The sequence below is a fragment of the Pinus tabuliformis genome, chromosome X, assembly GCF_031772625.1.
Source record: "Pinus tabuliformis cultivar Carrire ecotype Pingquan chromosome X, CPIR1, whole genome shotgun sequence".
In the NCBI taxonomy this organism is placed as follows: Eukaryota; Viridiplantae; Streptophyta; class Pinopsida; order Pinales; family Pinaceae; genus Pinus; species Pinus tabuliformis.
In genome coordinates this window covers 201,000,393-201,015,134 of record NC_142308.1, presented here as the reverse complement: position 1 = coordinate 201,015,134, position 14,742 = coordinate 201,000,393, and the positions used below count along the sequence as shown (strand labels likewise).

General features: G+C 37.8%; 1 protein-coding gene and 1 pseudogene across 1 annotated transcript; both read left to right on the top strand.

The window, feature by feature from the left end:
- Positions 1 to 3,810: 3,810 nt before the first annotated feature.
- Positions 3,811 to 5,640, top strand: LOC149139080 (coniferin beta-glucosidase-like). The gene is made up of 6 exons (XM_089450586.1): positions 3,811 to 4,146; positions 4,237 to 4,352; positions 4,738 to 4,990; positions 5,095 to 5,210; positions 5,309 to 5,416; positions 5,523 to 5,640. The coding sequence occupies exons 1-6, from the start codon at positions 3,811 to 3,813 to the stop codon at positions 5,638 to 5,640; spliced, it is 1,047 nt and encodes a 348-aa protein (XP_089306712.1).
- Positions 5,641 to 5,797: 157 nt separating this feature from the next.
- Positions 5,798 to 7,703, top strand: LOC149139079 (coniferin beta-glucosidase-like; annotated as a pseudogene).
- The last annotated feature ends 7,039 nt before the right edge of the window (positions 7,704 to 14,742 follow it).

The window sequence follows — 14,742 nt, the reverse complement described above, 5'->3', positions numbered from 1 at the left end:
TCCAGATCAGCTAAGGAGGAAGTTGGACAACAAAGGGGAGAAATGTATTTTCATTGGATACATTGAGGAATCCAAAGCTTACAAGTTGTATATCCCATCCACCAAGAAGTTTTTTGTGAGTAGAGATGTTCAGTTCATTGAAGAGGAAGCTTGGGATGGAAGCATAGAGAAAACGGTGAATGTTAAAAACTGTTTGTCTCATGATGAAGATGATGAGGAGGTGGCTGAAATACATCCCCAAACAGCAACGCCAACACAAGGATAGCAAGGAACACCCTTGAGGATAAATGAAAGTGCTTCTCCAAGCACACCACAAGGAGGAAATTCAAGTGCATCTTCAAGCACTTGCACACCAAATGAAAGAGGTAAGAAATTCAGAAACTTAAGTGATATTTATGATGAAGGAATGAATTCCTTGTTTGCTTTGTATTGTCATGTTGATGACCCTATTCATTTCGAAGATGCAATTAAGGATAGGAAATGGATAGGAGCTATGGATGAGGAGATGAGTGCCATAGAGAGAAACAAGACATGGGATTTGGTAGAGCTACCAAAAGGTAAAGAGGTCATAGGAGTCAAATGGGTTTATAAGACCAAGTGCAATGCTGAAGGCAAGATAGAAAGACACAAGGCAAGGCTGGTTGTCAAGGGATACAAGCAGCAGTATGGAAGAGATTATGAGGAGACTTTCGCACCGGTTGCAAGAATGGAAACGGTGAGAGTAGTGCTGTCCATAGCAGCACAAAACAAGTGGAAAGTTTATCAAATGGATGTGAAGTCAGCATTCCTAAATGGAGTGTTAATGGAAGAGGTTTATGTTGAACAACCTCTAGGCTATGAGAAGAAAGGCCAAGAGCACAAAGTGTGCCGATTGAAGAAAGCTCTTTATGGGCTGAAGCAAGCACCAAGAACATGGTATAGATAGATTCCTATCTACTGGAGAATGGATTTGAGAAATGCGACGGAGAACCCACCGTCTACATCAAAGAAAAGGATGGTAAAATACTAATTGTTGTGTTATATGTTGATGATGTAATTTTTATAGGTAATGATGACTACCTCATTGAAAACTTCAAAATAGTTATGAAAGAAGAATTTGAAATGATTGACATGGGTTTGCTGAGATACTTCTTAGGAATAGAAGTAGATCAAAATGAAAATGGAATTTTTATCTCACAGGAAAAATATGTAAATGAAGTGTTGGAAAGATTCCATATATAGGAGTGCAAGGCAGCAATCACTCCCACAATAATGGGATTAAAACTCAGCAAAGAGGACAACAGCAAGGATTTTGATCCTAGTTTGTACAAGAGTATAGTTGGCAGCCTAATGTATTTGATTGCAACTAGGATTGACATAATGTTTGCTGTTATTTTAATTTCCAGATTCATGGAGAGGCCAAAGGAAGCACATTGGCAAGCAGCAAAAAGAATTCTGAGGTATGTTAAAGGTACTAAAGGATTTGGGATTTTATATACTACTTCAGAATGTTCAGATTTGGTTGGTTACACTGATAGTGATTGGGCTGGAAGTGTAGATGATCGGAAAAGTACTTCTCGTTATGTTTTTCACATGGGTTCAGGAGCCATTTCATGGGCTTCTAAGAAGCAGTCCATTGTAGCATTGTCTACAGTAGAGGCAGAATATGTGGCAGCTACAGCAATAGCATGTCAAGCAGTTTGGATGAGAAGGATGTTGAGGAGCTTAGGCCAAGAGCAGGCAAAAGAAACAGTGATTTTTTGTGACAATAGCTCAGCTATTGCATTATCCAAGAATTCAGTGTTTCATAAGAGAACGAAACACATCGACATAAGGTTTCACTACATCAGGGAATTGGTAAACAATGGAGAAATTGTTCTAGAACATTGCAGGACTCAGGAACAGGTTGCAGACATTTTGACAAAGCCACTGGACCAGAAAAGCTTTGAATTTTTGAGGAAGTGTTTGGGTATGACTGATAACCCAGCAGTTGAAATTAAAGGGGAGTGTTGAAGTTGTAATTTCACCTGCGCGTCATCAAAACCACCGGTATCTTCCCCGCACCACCATTCGCAAAAAGTTGTTTTCGTGAGAGGGCCTCCGACACAATCCGTTGCTGCCACGCGTCCAGTGTACAACTCCGAAACCACCAATTCCCCGGACATTAAACTTCGTTTGAGTTGTGTGACTTGAGCTTGCGAATTGCGTCCGATCAAGTAAACGGACCAGGATCTTCTTCAACTTGCATGAACGTTTTTGGTTTGACCGCCGACGTTGTCAGTAAATCAATTAATGTAATTTAACGTAGTCCGTAGAATGTTTGGTAAAAATTTTAATTTTAATAGTTTTTAAGTTTACGGAGGTATGGGTAAGTTATTTAGTTTTATTGCATATGTATCGTATGTGATATAGTTTTTGCGGTGTATTGACTTTTTTGTAATGCAAGGGGTAAAAACGCACAGCAGTGCGAAGAAGATAAATTTGCCGCAGCTAATGAAAAGGAATCATATAACAGGTTGAATGTATGTAATATATGCTGCAATGCATATGTGAGAAGAATCCTCTGGCTTGTTCTTTTAGAACATGCATCATTGGGGCGCCATTTTTCTGTAGAAGAAAAATCTATGTAATGTAATTTTGTTTTTGAACATATGAAATGGGAATGCTTTCTTTTGTGATTGAAATGCAATAGAGGGAGCAGTGTGTGAGTAAAGAAAAGTTTTTTTTTACACAGCAGTGAAAGTAAAAAGGAAAAATTACACACACAACAGTGTTAAGTTTTAAAGCAGAGACAGAGTATTCTTTTCTGGAGAGACAGAGAAAAATTTTTGTGCATTGAAGTGTTCTTATGTAAATACCTCTAAGAAAGAGGAAGAGATTTGTATCAGGCCTTTTATGAATTAATACAAGTTTATTATGGGTGTGAAAAATCTCTGTTCTCAGAAATTTTATTAGCTTCCCTGTGTTAAAGATCCTGTAGCAAAAACAGAACATTGCCTCTGTGTTGAGTTTTATTTGTGTGTTTTTGGGATTTTATCAGAAAAATCCCCAACAGAGAGTTCGCATAAATTCATGGGGAAGAATGTGAACAAATGCAAGTACTTATAGCAGTGAATCAACCTGGTTCGACCATCTTAACCCCAATGCCGAACGATGCGTCCAATTATTCACACGAGCTACAACAGCGAGCGAAATTTCGAGTATTGAGAGAACACTTTACCACCATGGGAATGCAAATTCGAACACGCGCACTGGCCGCGGGGCCGCGACAAGGTGGGCTACGGAACCGTACTTGGCAAACCGACCATGGTCCCAATCGTTCTAGAAGGTAAATACAGAAAGCGGTATCCGTGTCAGGGCCGACTCATCCGGCTGGCAGGGGAAGACCACGGGACAGAACTTGAGTACACTGGGCAGACTAGCCATGGCCGTAATTGTTTCAGTTGACACTTGGTGAAGCGCTCTGGCTGCAGAAGAATAAGACGGGATGACGGCCTTGTTGGGAATCAATTTGCAAGAAAAAATTCCGAAAGACCATGATCCAATCGTTACAGTTTGGGTAGAAATCTGATAGGTTTCACGAGAAAAGAGGAGGAAGTACGAGCACAAAAATAAAATGTTGTGCATTGGATGATAATAAGTGTTCTTCAAAATAATCGATAATTACGCCGTAAGCCGTTCCCATTTGAAATGAATTTCCACAGCCTCCACCGTGTTCTATTGTTGACCGTCGATTTATGGTGTTAAACAATTGAATGAACTGTGATCGTTGATCTAAAACTGTTCAACTAAACAGTGAAAGGTTAATGAGGAAGCGAAACTAAACGGTTAATGAGAAAACGGAAGCGGGACGGACGCACCGCCAGCTTCGCAGCTGATAAGGAATTTGATCTTGTTGAAGCTCCGCATTTTTTAATAATTCTTTTGTGCCAATGGCCTGTGTATCATTGTTTGGAAGAGACGTGCACAGTAGCTCTTAGAATAATCATTCTGTTTGTGCCGTTGGGATACACCGTCGGAATATTTCCACTGACGAGGTGTGCTGCTCCTCACGCCAATTCTTTGTGCATAACAGGGAATTGGTCGTCAGCAGAGCCATATCTAGCTACACATCACGTTTTGCTCGCCCACACAGGTGCAGTGGAGAAATATAGGGAGAAATATCAGGTCAGGAATCTTTTCACGCACTTACAATAACGCTAAATATTGTGAATATAGTTTGTCAAATTTGAATCAGAGCGGAGCATTTGTGTGCAGAAAATTCAAGGAGGATCTATAGGGTTAGTTATGAGCGCGCCGTGGTACGAACCCTTGGAAGATTCTCCAGAAGAGAGATCAGCTGTAGACAGAATTTTATCCTTCAATCTCCGATGGTGAGTGCCATGACTTTGAGTTATACCCTCGTCTGTGTAAAATTAATGTATCCCTTGTGATAGCAAAGGCTAATGGGAATAGATTGTGGTTTTTTTTAGAGATCATTAGGAATTTTCACAGTAGAATATGAATTTTGTCGAGCTTTCGAATCCTAATATGAATTATTTTTCAAATCCCAAAGTAGAATATGAATTTTGTAGAGATTTAGAATCCAAAAAAATTCCACCATCAGGACCAACCTGGACCAAATTCATATTCTATATTTTACTGTGGAAACGTCCACAAAAATTCATATTCTACCATGGAAAATCCGAATGATCTCTCTCAAAAAGGCTAATGGGATTTCATATTAATTGTTGAAATTAATTTCTACACGGTTTGCAGGTTTTTGGATCCAATTGTTTTTGGAGATTATCCACAAGAAATGCGTGAAAGATTAGGATCGCGCTTACCCTCCATATCCTCGGAACTATCTGCGAAACTTCGGGGATCGTTCGACTATATGGGTATTAATCACTATACAACCTTATATGCAACAAGCACTCCTCCCCTTTCCCCCGACAACACGCAATATTTATATCCAGAATCCAGGGTTTATCTGATTGGAGAGCGCCACGGAGTCTCCATCGGAGAATGGGTATGAATATCCAGTCCTTGACCTCTTTAAAAAAAAATTGTGATTTTTGCAGTACAGTTTGGCCAATGGATCATGCAATTCCTCCATTTTTATATGATTCCCAGACAGCGATGGATGGTTTGTTTGTGGTACCTCATGGAATTCAGAAAATCGTGGAGTATGTAAAAGAATTCTATGACAACCCGATTATTATTATCACAGAGAACGGTAAAAAAATTATGTAAATATCTCAGAGGAATTGTTTTTCTATAAGAACTGAGCCGAAGGTTGTCAAACCCTAGTATGTACTTATCTTATCTCTCTGTTTTGCCTTCTAAGCTATCCAGAGTCTGAGGAATCCTCGTCGACTCTGCAAGAAAATCTAAATGATGTGAGGAGAATAAGGTTTCATGGAGATTGTTTGAGTTATCTTACTGCAGCAATCAAGTAAGATCAAATTTTCACGATTTTCATTATCTTGCTATTGGCCTTTACTGAATTTCATTTGTTTAACTGATTAAACTGATGACCATTTATGCGTGTGTTAACACAGAAATGGCTTAGATGTTCGAGGGTACTTTGTGTGGTCTCTTTTGGATAATTTTGAGTGGGCATCTGGGTATACCATTAGATTTGGTCTTTATCACGTGGATTTCATTTTTACGCCGTAAGGCGTTCCCATTTGAAATGAATTGCCCCAGCCGCCGCCGTGTTCTATTGTTGACCGTCGATTTATGGTGTTAGACGATTGAATGAACTGTGATCGTTGATCTAAAACTGTTCAACTGAACGGTGAAAGGTTAATGAGGAAGCGAAACTAAACGGTTAATGAGAAAGCGGAAGCTGGACGGACGCACCGCCAGCTTCGCAGCTGATAAGGAATTTGATCTTGTTGAAGCTCCGCATTTTTTAATAATTCTTTTGTGCCAATGGCCTGTGTATCACTGTTTGGAAGAGACGTGCACAATCGCTCTTAGAATAATCATTTTGTTTGTGCCGTTGGGATACACCGTCGGAATATTTCCACCGACGAGGTGTGCTGCCCCTCACGCCAATTCTTTGTGCATAACAGGGAATTGCTCGTCAGCAAAGCCATATCTAGCTGCACATCACATTTTTCTCGCCCACACAGCTGCAATGGAGAAATATAGGGAGAAATATTAGGTCAGGAATCTTTTCACGCACTTACAATAACGCCAAATATTGTGAATATAGTTTGTCAAATTTGAATCAGAGCGGAGCATTTGTGTGCAGAAAATTCAAGGAGAATCTATAGGGTTAGTTATGAGCGCACCATGGTACGAACCCTTGGAAGATTCTCCAGAAGAGAGATCAGTTGTTGACAGAATTTTATCCTTCAATCTCCGATGGTGAGTGCCATGACTTTGAGTTATACCCTCGTCTGTGTAAAATTAATGTATCCCTTGTGATAGCAAAGGCTAATGGGAATAGATTGTGGTTTTTTTTAGAGATCATTAGGAATTTTCACTGTAGAATATGAATTTTGTCGAGCTTTCGAATCCTAATATGAATTATTTTTCAAATCCCATATGAATTTTGTAGAGATTTAGAATCCAAAAAAATTCCACCATCAGGACCAACCTGGACCAAATTCATATTCTATGTTCTATTGTGGAAACGTCCACAAAAATTCATATTCTACCGTGGAAAATCCGAATGATCTCTCTCAAAAAGGCTAATGGGATTTCATATTAATTGTTGAAATTAATTTCTACACGGTTTGCAGGTTTTTGGATCCAATTGTTTTTGGAGATTATCCTCAAGAAATGCGTGAAAGATTAGGATCGCGCTTACCCTCCATATCCTTGGAACTATCTGCAAAAGTTCGGGGATCGTTCGACTATATGGGTATTAATCACTATACAACCTTATATGCAACAAGCACTCCTCCCCTTTCCCCCGACAACACGCAATATTTATATCCAGACTCCAGGGTTTATCTGACTGGAGAGCGCCAAGGAGTCTCCATCAGAGAACGGGTATGAATATCCAGTCCTTGACCTCTTTAAAAAAAATTTGTGATTTTTGCAGTACAGTTTGGCCAATGGCTCATGCAATTCCTCCATTTTTATATGATTCCCAGACAGCGATGGATGGTTTGTTTGTGGTACCTCATGGAATTCAGAAAATCGTGGAGTATGTAAAAGAATTCTATGACAACCCGATTATTATTATCACAGAGAACGGTAAAAAATTTATGTAAATATCTCATAGGATTTGTTTTTCTATAATAACTGAGCCGAAGGTTGTCAAACCCTAGTATGTACTTATCTTATCTCTCTGTTTTGCCTTCTAGGCTATCCAGAGTCTGAGGAATCCTCGTCGACTCTGCAAGAAAATCTAAACAATGTGAGGAGAATAAGGTTTCATGGAGATTGTTTGAGTTATCTTACTACAGCAATCAAGTAAGATCAAATTTTCACGATTTTCATTATCTTGCTATAGGCCTTTACTGGATTTCATTTGTTTAACTGATTAAACTGATGACCATTTATGCGTGTGTTGACACAGAAATGGCTCAGATGTTCGAGGGTACTTTGTGTGGTCTCTTCTAGATAATTATGAGTGGGCATTTGGGTATACCATTAGATTTGGTCTTTATCACGTGGATTTCATTTCTGTTCAAAAGAGGTATCCCAAGCTCTCGGCTCAATGGTTGAGGCAATTTCTTCAGCTCGACGATCAGGGAAGTGTTAGAAGCAGCAGCATTTAGACTGCATTGTCTATTTTCTAATCAAAGCGCACACTTTCCTGCAGCTCTACCCAAAATCCTGCAAGCAAATATGTTGTGTTTGGATCTATCCACCGTGACACACATTACAAAGAAATCATCGATCTATTCCAAAATGCAGAAAACCCCATTCAGATGTTCGAGGGAATTTCAGAGTAAGAACATTGAAAAAAAACAAAAAAGTTGCACGATATGCGACATGTGTCTATCTAAATCCTTGTACTATCCTATACCTTTTTAAAAATTACTATGCATATATTAAAGAGCTCATAATTACGCCGTAAGGCGTTCCCATTTAAAATGAATTGCCCCAGCAGCCGCCGTGTTCTATTGTTGACCGTCGATTTATGGTGCTAGACGATTGAATGAACTGTGATAGTTGATCTAACACTGTTCAACTGAACAGTGAACGGTTAATGAGGAAGCAAAACTAAACGGTTAATGAGAAAGCGGAAGCGGGACGGACACACCGCCAGCTTCGCAGCTGATAAGGAATTTGATCTTGTTGAAGCTCCGCATTCTTTAATAATTATTTTTTGCCAATGGCCTGTGTATCACTGTTTGGAAGAGACGTGCATAGTAGCTCTTAGAATAATCATTGAATCACCCATCACTGTTGCCTAGCAGGCCCCTTGAGCTTCAGGAAGCTGGAGGCCTTTGAAGAGGGCTTGAGCCTTCACTTTTTTGTTCATGAAAATACCAACCTGTCGTAATATCGACTCTCTTGATTTCATCTGAAGTCAATGAAGGCTCCCTGCCCCTGCCATTCCACGTTTCTTTTAAAGGTGCCATCAAGGAAAAGGGTTGTTATACCTTGATCTAGCATCCAGGGTTTCACGTCTTAGAGAGACACATCTTGAGAAATAGGTGGATGGTCCATACTGTCTTCCCAAGCTTAATGCACTTGCCATTGCGTGGGATACTTGATAGGTGTTTCCAAAGGAAACGGGCCAAGGAATCGCAGAATGGCGAGACAGGGGATCCTTTTATCACCGACTTTGTTTGAAATAGTTATGGCAAAGTCCATCTTTCCACCAGGCCGCTTTGTCGGACAAATATTTCAACAACAGTTTGGCTTCCATGGCTTGGTTAGATATCATTGGATCTCTTATTGCCAAGCCCCACTACTCTCAAATGGGGCTCGAACCATAATCCAATTGATTAAATTGAATATTTTGTTTTCCATTGTCTCCTTTCTACAGGAACCACCTTATCTCTCTCCCAAGGATATAGGTAACCTACCAGTGCCAAGAGGGCTGAAATCAGGAAAAGTGACAATACATCTTACCTGGATTATCATATTGATATTTACTGTGACTAGATTGATTCATTATCCTTTTGGTTGTACTTACCCATGGGTGTTATTTTGCTCTTATTACATTCCTGAAAGATTTGCGGAAGATCTCAAAGCGCTCTACTTTGTTTAATCCGTCTGTAATGATTGTTTTCCATGCTAGAAAAGGATATGATTTTTTGCTCCATTTAGTTTGCAAAAATATGCTTGAGCTATTTTGACATATTTAATGTTAATTTTAAGATATAGGAATGGTATTGGGTTTTTCCCTCATGGTACAGAAATGGAAAGAAGATGAAGTGGACAACAATAATTAGAATTATTCTTAGAAATTAGTTAATGGTTGCTATTGAAATAAAATTAGTTATTGTTTTAAAAAATGTGATTTTATAATAAATTAATAACAATGAAATAATAACTCTCTTGTTTATATTCAGCCTGTAGGCTATTCAATTCCATATCATTCCATTATTATTTACAACTCATTTAATTGTCAATCTCATGCTATGATATTGGCTTTATCCCCAATCCAACATGTATTGCAGATTTACCTTGATCTTCACTTGTGTTATTGTATGTTTTTGCAATTTCTTGGAAAGATTTAATGCATTTGGTCTTTTATCGACTCCTTTGTAATGGTGAGATTGTACTGTGTAATAACTGTTCTCCTGTAGCTTTCGTATTTTGGATATGGGACATTATATCTCGAGAAACACAGATAGACTAACACTCTCTTTATTTTCCTGTAAATAAAATAGAGAGTTTCAGGTGCTTGAATCAGGGGCGGAACACTATAATGCTAAAGAGGTTCAAATTTGAAAATTGTTGAATGCCTTTCCTCCATAACAACCGAACAACTCTAGCATAACAAGTGAAACAACTCTTTAACAAAATGGAGAGGGGAGGTGCAATTAAAACAACTCTTTCAAAAAATGGAAGCTCTCTCAAATCAGGCAATGATGACTCCCAGGACTGCCTTTTGAGTTCTTTAATTTCCTTTGAACTCTCTTCTCCTTTTAGCAAACATTTCAAGGGCAAAGATAATTGCATTTCTAGCCTTCCCATTTTTTGTTCCTTTCTTGTGGTGGTTTTCCCAACAATTTCCACCATAAGTAGCGTTGTTGTGGACAAAGTTTACTATTTTCTTATAAATGACATTTTTCTCCTTCCTTTGAACGTTTCGAACAGCTTTAGGTACCATTGTTTCCTTTAGAAATGAAGGTTCCATGTTTAATTCGTTGTTTCGTTATGATGTCCTGTCTTTAACCGTGGTAACCTACGTTGCGTTGTATTTGGTATAATGGTGTCTCCTAAAAATTGTACCTATCTCAGTTGTATCGACTCTGAAGGTCTGGGAAGTATTTGATTTGCTTGAAATTTCTGTTATATTTCAGTCTCACTCTCTCAAGCAACAATTTTCTTGAAAACAAGTTCGCAATTCTTTTGGCAGCTTTATACGGTTCAGTTTACAGTCCCTTGCCACACTTCTCAGAGTACCAAGATAATTTATATGTTCTCTTTTTTGTTTTAACTGTCTTCTGTGTCTGTTGATGTATGACTAAATATAATAATATAGTTGAACTACTCATATTTTAATGTTCTCATGTAGTTTTTACTACACGATAGAGTTGAGGTCTCTCGGGTTTCCCCGTAATCTTACCCTTGGTAGTCTACCGACATCTTTGAGGTCTGTTCATAGGTTCCAACCAAATCATGTTACAAACCACACATGATCAGAGTGACATGTGGACTAGCTCAAGAGGAAACCAGTGCAAGGTACTTCCTAACTGTTATTCTACCCCGGATTCAGAGGAGCAGCCAGGATTTTATCCATAGTTTCTTTCCTTCCAACTTTAGATGGGATCTCACCTCAACCTTCTGCCTTGGTGGTAAATCAACATCTTTGACGCCTGTTTGGGGTTGTGCCAATTAGGTTACAGATCATACATAATCAGACCGAGTTATGGACCAGCTCCAGACAGATCAAGAGTATGGCGCCTTCCACCCATTAGGGGTAAATCAGCTCCAGACTGATCCAGAGTATGACACCTTCCACCTATTAGACTAGGCCATACATAATTAGAGCAAGTTATGGACTAGCTCCAGACAGATGCTTTACAGATCCAAAGTATGGCACCTTCCACCCATTAGGGGTAAACCAGCTCCAGACAGATCCAGAGTATGGAACCTTCCACCCATTAGGGGTAAACCAGCTCCAGACTGATCCAGAGTATGGCACCTTCCACCCATTAGGGGTAAACCAACTCCAGACAGATCCAGAGTAAGTTACACTGTTGGAGAGGTGAAAGGTGCTCCCATTTAATAGACAATAACCCAAGCTTAACGTAGAGCCCAATTTTTTTTTCCCATTTCGATGCCTTGAGACGTGAAGATTCAAGAAATTTGATCGTTTTGATGCCTTGAGACATGAAGGAATTTGATCTTGTTGAAGCTCCGCATTTTTTAATAATTCTTTTGTGCCAATGGGCTGTGTATCACTGTTTGGAAGAGACGTGCACAGTAGCTCTTAGAATAATCATTGAACCACCCACCACTATTGCCTAGCAGGCCCCTTGAGCTTCAGGAAGCTGGAGGCCTTTTAAGAGGGCTTGAGCCTTCACTTGTTTGTTCATGAAAATACCAACCTGCCGTAATATCGACTCTCTTGATTTCATCTGAAGTCAATGAAGGCTCCCTGCCCCTGCCATTCCAGGTTTCTTTTAGAGGTGCCATCAAGGAAAAGGGTTGTTATACCTTGATCCAGCATCCAGGGTTTCACGTCTTAGAGAGACACATCTTGAGAAATAGGTGGATGGTCCATACTGTCTTCCCAAGCTTAATGCACTTGCCATTGCGTGGGATACATGATAGGTGTTTCCAAAGGAAACGGGCCAAGGACTCGCAAAATGGCGAGACGGGGGATCCTTTTATCACCGACTTTGTTTGAAATAGTTATGGCGAAGTCCATCTTTCCACCAGGCCGCTTTGTCGAACAAATATTTCAACATCAGTTTGGCTTCCATGGCTTGGTTAGATATCATTTGATCTCTTATTGCCGAGCCCCACTACTCTCAAATGGGGCTCGAACCATAATCCAATTGATTAAATTGAATATTTTGTTGTCCACTGTCTCCTTTCTACAGGAACCACCTTATCTCTCTCCCAAGGATATAGGTAACCTACCGGTGCCAAGAGGGCTGAAATCAGGAAAAGTGACAATACATCTTACCTGGATTATCATATTGATATTTACTGTGACTAGATTGATTCATTATCCTTTTGGCTGTACTTACCCATGGGTGTTATTTTGCAAATGCTACCTAAATGTGATGTACTTGTCATTAATATGCCTCTTTCTTACAAAACTAGGTGCACCTTATCACAATTTCATAAATAATCTCTCCCATTATTCACTCAAACATCAATAGCACCTATATATTTTGTACAACTTGTGAACAAAAACCTCATTATTGTTTCTCTTGCCCTTTCCTTTTGGTTATAGTAGGGGAATGTTTAACAAGGAAGGTGTTCTCTACCAAGCCTAGCTTCTCTCTCAGAATCTTAACATCCCCTTTGCAAAGGGTTTCATTAGAATGACAACAACTCGCATTTAAAGCATTTCTCCACCCCTCCTAATTAGAAATACAATTTTGGGTTCTCTATTAATTTTCTCCACACCCATTTAATCTAACAATGGACATAGAGCATGTATATTTATACTTGTGTGTTGGAAATACCATTTTATACTTTAATGTTTATTATTTTTGTTTTATTATTATTACTTGAATTTCTTCTTAACAAGTGGTTGTGTTTCTTTTGGTTTTAGTGAAAGTATGGGCTCCAATGTTGGCTCTCTTATTATGGAGTATAATTCATCTTTGAGAATTTTTCAATTATTAAAGTAGGTTAGTGAATTGCTTAAAATATTAAATTTATTTCAAAAAGTTTTTGTTACTTTATAGGTTAGACACTGGCTTGAAATATTAAACTTATTTCAAAATGTTTTTGTTACTTTATAGATAAGGTGTAGATTTCTTGGCTCTATGATGAAAATAATGAAGGGAAAATACATGTTAATATGTTACTTGTGCTCTTTGACTGAAAAATACACGGTGAGAGAAAAATGTATATTATGCTAATTGAGGAATGTTTTTCGCTTGTCGAACTTATAGTATTGAATTTAACACACTAACACTTTACAACAATGAACTAACAATATTCATGATGAAAATAGCAATATGGAAGATTTATCTGCATGATGAAAAAGGCAATATGGAAGATTCCGATCACGTTCCAATGCATTTCTTAAAATGTGGATGTGACAAAAGGTTGTTGTGGAAGTTGTTGTTTGTATATGGAAAATTTCTTGATCATTGTGCATAATCCTAATGTTGATAGATATGTCTACTAAATGCTTCCAGTTAATGGGGCATTGATTTGAGCATTCAATATATTTTTATTCTTTATCAAAGTATTCTTTTGTTGTATTTGTATTTTTCAATTTATGCCTTACGACGTTTCCTTTGCAACATCTGGTGCAAATGCTAGTAGTAAATTATATATTGTAAATAATTGAAAAGGAATTGGTCAAGATTTGAATCACGTTAGCATCGCCGCGATGAGTCGTTTCACATCACGGATTAAAATTTTCAAGAGTATACAAAAGTTCATAATTAATTATTTAAATTATGTTTAGTTGTAAGGGTGGAGATTAAATGGTTTTGATGTCACAAGGTGCATGCTCCTCTTTTGAAAAAGTTGGGTTGAGATTAATTGGTTTTGATGTCACAAGGTGCATGCTTTTCTTTTGAAAATTTAATGCTCTTGCTTCTTAGAGTTAGGCATTGTTTTTTCGAATTTGTAAATGATGTTAAAATTTTTTTTTAGTAAAATTTATTATTGAATTTGTAAATGTTAATATTGTTAGATCTGAAACTTTTTTGATCTATATTGTAGATAAATGTTTTTTGGAATATTCACATCATTAGGATTTGGTGGACGTTGACCAAATCCTAATGATGTGATTATTCCGAAAGACATTTATTTACAATGTTAATAAAAAAATTTTATTTTTTGTTTTATAGTAAAATTCATTATAATTTAATTTTTATTAGTAATGAATGTAATTTTTATTTTATTTTTCTTCATAATTTTATCCTAATAATTTTATGTTTGAACTTGGTTTTTTTTATTTTTTACTTTATTTTTTATTTTTATGGTTTTTTTAATATTTTCATCCATTATCTATTTATTAGGGAAAGAAAGAAATAAATTTATTTTAATGTGTATGAGGCGAAAGATAGCATATGGGACAAATTGCTTCTTCATCTCGTTGATGTACTTAGTCCTTTTCCTATGAAGCCTCACAATAAATGCTCTCAACTTCTCAACATACCCCTCGCTAAATAGATTATTCCAAGAGCTAGCTGTTAGAATATCTGCATAACTTTCCTTGTTGTCTTTGAAGACCTCTCATTTTAAAATGAAATTATTTTATATTTCCACTTTTCCAAAAAAACAAAAAATACATATTATTTCCTCCCACACTTCTTTTGGCCTTTTCGAGCACCCTGTTTCACAACAAAGTTTATGAGAATTAGTCCTTAACTAAGCAATAAGAATTTTGGCTCTGCAAAAAATATAGGCCTCTATGTACACTTTGTGTTGATGATTATGAGTGGGATTAAACACTTCAATATAGAACTTTTTCTTTCTCCCTAGCTCTTT

Excerpts from the sequence above, each read along its gene's own strand:
- LOC149139080 (XM_089450586.1), top strand. The coding sequence starts at position 3,811 with ATGAGAAAACGGAAGCGGGACGGACGCACCGCCAGCTTCGCAGCTGAT. Across the intron at positions 4,147-4,236 it reads AATATAGGGAGAAATATCAG|AAAATTCAAGGAGGATCTAT; the intron begins GTCAGGAATCTT and ends ATTTGTGTGCAG. Across the intron at positions 4,353-4,737 it reads TTATCCTTCAATCTCCGATG|GTTTTTGGATCCAATTGTTT; the intron begins GTGAGTGCCATG and ends CACGGTTTGCAG.